At 40.2% G+C, this 3,906-nt stretch overlaps 1 protein-coding gene across 2 annotated transcripts; it reads left to right on the top strand.

The window, feature by feature from the left end:
* The first annotated feature begins 2,545 nt into the window (after positions 1-2,545).
* Positions 2,546-3,906, top strand: LOC135247866 (C-reactive protein-like). Of its 2 annotated transcripts, none has more exons than XM_064321789.1 (3): positions 2,546-2,606; positions 2,953-3,036; positions 3,209-3,906. In XM_064321789.1, the coding sequence occupies exons 1-3, from the start codon at positions 2,573-2,575 to the stop codon at positions 3,829-3,831; spliced, it is 741 nt and encodes a 246-aa protein (XP_064177859.1). In that variant the 5' UTR covers positions 2,546-2,572; the 3' UTR covers positions 3,832-3,906. The 2 variants fall into 2 exon arrangements, with proteins under 2 accessions (XP_064177859.1, XP_064177860.1); XM_064321790.1 differs by having other exon boundaries at positions 2,556-2,606; positions 2,968-3,036.

The raw sequence follows: 3,906 nt of genomic DNA, 5'->3' as shown, positions 1-3,906 counted from the left end.
TCAGTTAGCTATGATTGACAGACTGTGCCCCGTTACCATAGCTACCCCCGTGATACGTGCCCTCTTTGGGAGACTGAATTTTCACAAGATAGCTAGCTTAGTAGTATATCAAGTATTGATAGATAGCTAAGGTAAGGATGTTGACTTATATCCAATTATAATTTTTGCTATCTAGCTAGCCAAGTTAAGATAAAAGCACAACTATAACGTCCTCATAAAAGCAAACTAGCAAGCTAACGTTATCGATAACATTGCCTTATGAAATCAAACCTCCTAGCTAGCTAACGTTAGCTAGCTAGCTAAATGAATATAACCAGAAATAATCTAAAGGCACTCTAATTTAAGTGAACCTAACGTTAGTCAAATATTTGCATTGTCTGAACAGCAGGACAGTGTGTCCTGTCAGATTTCTTTACGGGGCGTGGAAATGGGAGTGGTTACTGTATTCGTGACGCAGAAAAATGATAACTTTCTCAACCGGTTGAAAATAGGACGATGAATTTAAAACGCATATTTCTCCAAAAATACAGAACGGACATATTTAATACTTTGCTCATTGTGTTTCTTCAATGCCTCTTGTGCAAATAGCACATAAAACCGAGAAAGTGTGAAAATTACCATGGTACTCCTTTAATATACAATACTCTGACACTCAGTGGCAAACCATATGCAATAACACATTCTCCATGACCTGCAACTCAAAGATTCAACTGTACAGTGCAAGATCATAGAGCTCACATCACCAACCACAAACTACATCTCATGCAACACACATACAGCGACATGTCCTCACACTACCAAAACACGACAGATCATTACTTTCATGGAAGCTGGCTTTGCCCATACATCCAGTAATTCAGGTTGGAGGTCATGAGCCATCAGTGATCCTTGGCGCCAGCATCCCTATCAGCCCATCTGTCTCATGGCTGGGTGACCTGCCCACAATTCAGACATCCCCTCAGTACAGAGTGTTTATGCTCATATATCACTAGCGATTGCTAAAAAGGTCATATTACTCAACTGGAAAGACAGAACAAAACTATCCATAACCCACTGGCTCAATTTATTAATGGAAAAACTCGACTCAAGAAAAACTTACAGCAATGCTTAACGAAAACATCCAATCCTTCTGTGACACGTGGGCCCCCTTCCAGCAATATCTTGAGAGCTGACCCCCCTGTACGCCCCTTCCCATTCCCCATGTATCACATCCAGCCATTTCAATATTTCAACCACTTTACCAATATTAGAGTTACAGTACATTACACTGATTTCTGTCTTGCATTATGCCATTCTTTCTCTTTTGTTGTCCTTCATTTTATTTATTTTTTGGTATGTGTGTATAATGAAATAAAAGGAACACAATCCATCACATAATCTCATCACAAGCATGCACATTCTTAAGCATATCATTCATAAATCATATACAATAGGAGGAAGAAAGGACAATCTTTTTTTCCATTTTGGCTAGGCCCATTATTTCTAGTGAAAGCAAATCTTAATGCAACAGCATTACATTCTGGACAATTCTCTGCTTCCGCAACAGTTTGGGGAAGGCCCATTCCTGTTTCAGCATGACAGTGTCCCTGGGCACACAGCAAGGTCCATATGGTCCATAATAGTTTTCCAAGAACAGTGTAGAAGAACGTGTCTCGCCTGCACAGAGCTGTGACCGCAACCACATCCAACACCTTTGGGATCAATTGGAAAGCCAACTGCGAGCCAGGCCTAATCGCCCAATCAGTGCCTAATATCACTAATGCTCTTTTGGCTGAATGGAATCAAATCCCAGCAGCAATGCTCCAACAGCCTTCCCAGAAGGCAGCAAAGGGTGGACTAACTCCACATTAATGTTCATAATTAAGGCTGAGATGTTGGATGTCAAGTGTCCACATACTTTTGGCCATGTAGTGTATGCTTTGTGATAACTGTCCTCCATCACCAACTCTGCAATGGTGTCTTTTGGGTTCTCCTCCAGCGCAGCACCTGGGTCCTCAGTTCAGCTAGTGGCTTCTGCTGACCTATGAGCTTCCTCTACCTTGTCCTCTTTTCTCTTGGGTGGCATCTTTGTCTCTTTTGCTCCCCACTGTGACATAGACCATACCCCATATGACACCACTTGTTACAAGGATGGTTGAGGCGGTGGATTTTACAGTGAGATTTGAGAGATGAGACTAAAGCTTGTGCAACCCAAGCGGGGTGTTTTATTTACCAAGTGCCTCCCAACTTATTTTCAAAAATAACAGATGAGATTTATTTTGTATAAGACATTTTGGCACCATTGGCTTGCCATAGAATTGTGTTTGCAGGTCACAAAACATGTGAGTTGTGAAACACATGTAAATAATATTTGCATTAAATTCACTCCATCCCAGGAAAGAGAAATGCAATACATTGTGATTTCACCACTAAACAGGTCTATGTTTCTCCTGGCACATGAAAGGGAGCTTGTGCAATCATCTTCCCATAACCCTGTATTTGCAATTACAGAGCCAAAAAGTTAATAATTACATGGGTGCTGGTCAATAAACAACTGGTCAATAAATACTCCAACTCATGCAAGTTAAAACATATGAACAGGATAAGTAAAAATATTTCTTGGATGAGTAAGTCCATCTCCATCTCTTTTCAATGCACAGTGAAATTATCAGTGTTTTATTCTGTTTTTATCATTATAAATTTTTATATTATTTGTTGGTTATGTTGTTCTATGCTGTATATATTTGAGAAAAATAAGTACACATGTTGTTTGAATTCAGGGTGTGAATGTGAATCTTGTGGAGACGGCTGGTTCCGATCCTCTTTCAAGTTAATGTAGCCAAAGCTGAGCTCTATTTCAATAAAAATGAAAAAGGAAACAGCAAGCAGTATATTTCTACTGAAGAATCTAAGCTGCACTGAAACATAGTCTAAATGGGAGTCAAGGAAAGACAAAAATGTTTTCATTTTCAGACAGTATTTTTGCAGATTTCATGGTGATGGAGAAGCTGGTGGTTTTGCTCCTCCTGGTCACTTGCGGTTCTACAAAGTCTGAAGGTGAGAGCAGAAAAATTCTGAAGGAGCCGACTGTCATAATCATTCTATGCATGCTTACAGTGGCTCTTATAACTGTACCATTCATGAAAAACTGATGATTCATTTTGTTTTCAGCAGTCGCCCTTGAAATCTAATAAAATAACTTCTTTTCCACTCTCTGAAACCCCTACAGATCTTACGGGTAAAGCTTTTACTTTCCCATCGGTATCCGCTACTCGATATGCAACACTCACACCTGATATGGAGGGGCCATTTTCAGCTGTGACACTCTGCCTGAGATCCTTCCCTGACAACAGCAGAATACAAACTCTCTTCTCCTTGGCCACACCATCACACCAAAACGCCTTTTTGCTGTACAAACCAAAAAAAGGTAATTATCGAGTACATGTCAATGACTTGGCTCATGACTTCTTTGAGATGCCAGACAATCAAAACGAATGGAACTCTGTCTGCTGGACCTGGGACGGTAAAACTGGACTTACTCAAGTGTGGGTGAATGGAAAACGCAGCATAAGGGTGAAGATCACCACCGACACAGTCCTAGCTGGAACTCCCATCATAATCCTTGGCCAAGATCAGGACACTTATGGTGGGGGCTTTGACAAAAACCAGTGTTTTGTTGGAGACCTTACAGATGTGCACATGTGGAATTATGTTCTCGATATTTGTGAAATCCAGAATTACATGAATTACTTCACATTTACACCAGGCAATGTTCTGAATTGGAAAGCACTAAATTACAAAGTGAATGATGAAGTGCTTGTAGAACCAAACCAATCAGGTGGCTGTAATTAGCAAGCATACACACTGTAAAGTGTGCAAAACAAAACAAAAAAAGTGCTAATAAACAAATACCTTGCTTTGAGGATA

This window comes from Anguilla rostrata, chromosome 2, assembly GCF_018555375.3.
Source record: "Anguilla rostrata isolate EN2019 chromosome 2, ASM1855537v3, whole genome shotgun sequence".
Taxonomy (NCBI): Eukaryota; Metazoa; Chordata; class Actinopteri; order Anguilliformes; family Anguillidae; genus Anguilla; species Anguilla rostrata.
This window is presented reverse-complemented; position numbering and strand designations above follow the sequence as displayed.

Coding starts and splice junctions, on each gene's coding strand:
- LOC135247866 (XM_064321789.1), top strand. CDS start 2,573: ATGAACAGGATAAGTAAAAATATTTCTTGGATGA. Junction 2,607..2,952: donor TAAAAATATTTCTTGGATGA/GTAAGTCCATCT, acceptor TTTCATTTTCAG/ACAGTATTTTTGCAGATTTC. Junction 3,037..3,208: donor CGGTTCTACAAAGTCTGAAG/GTGAGAGCAGAA, acceptor AAACCCCTACAG/ATCTTACGGGTAAAGCTTTT.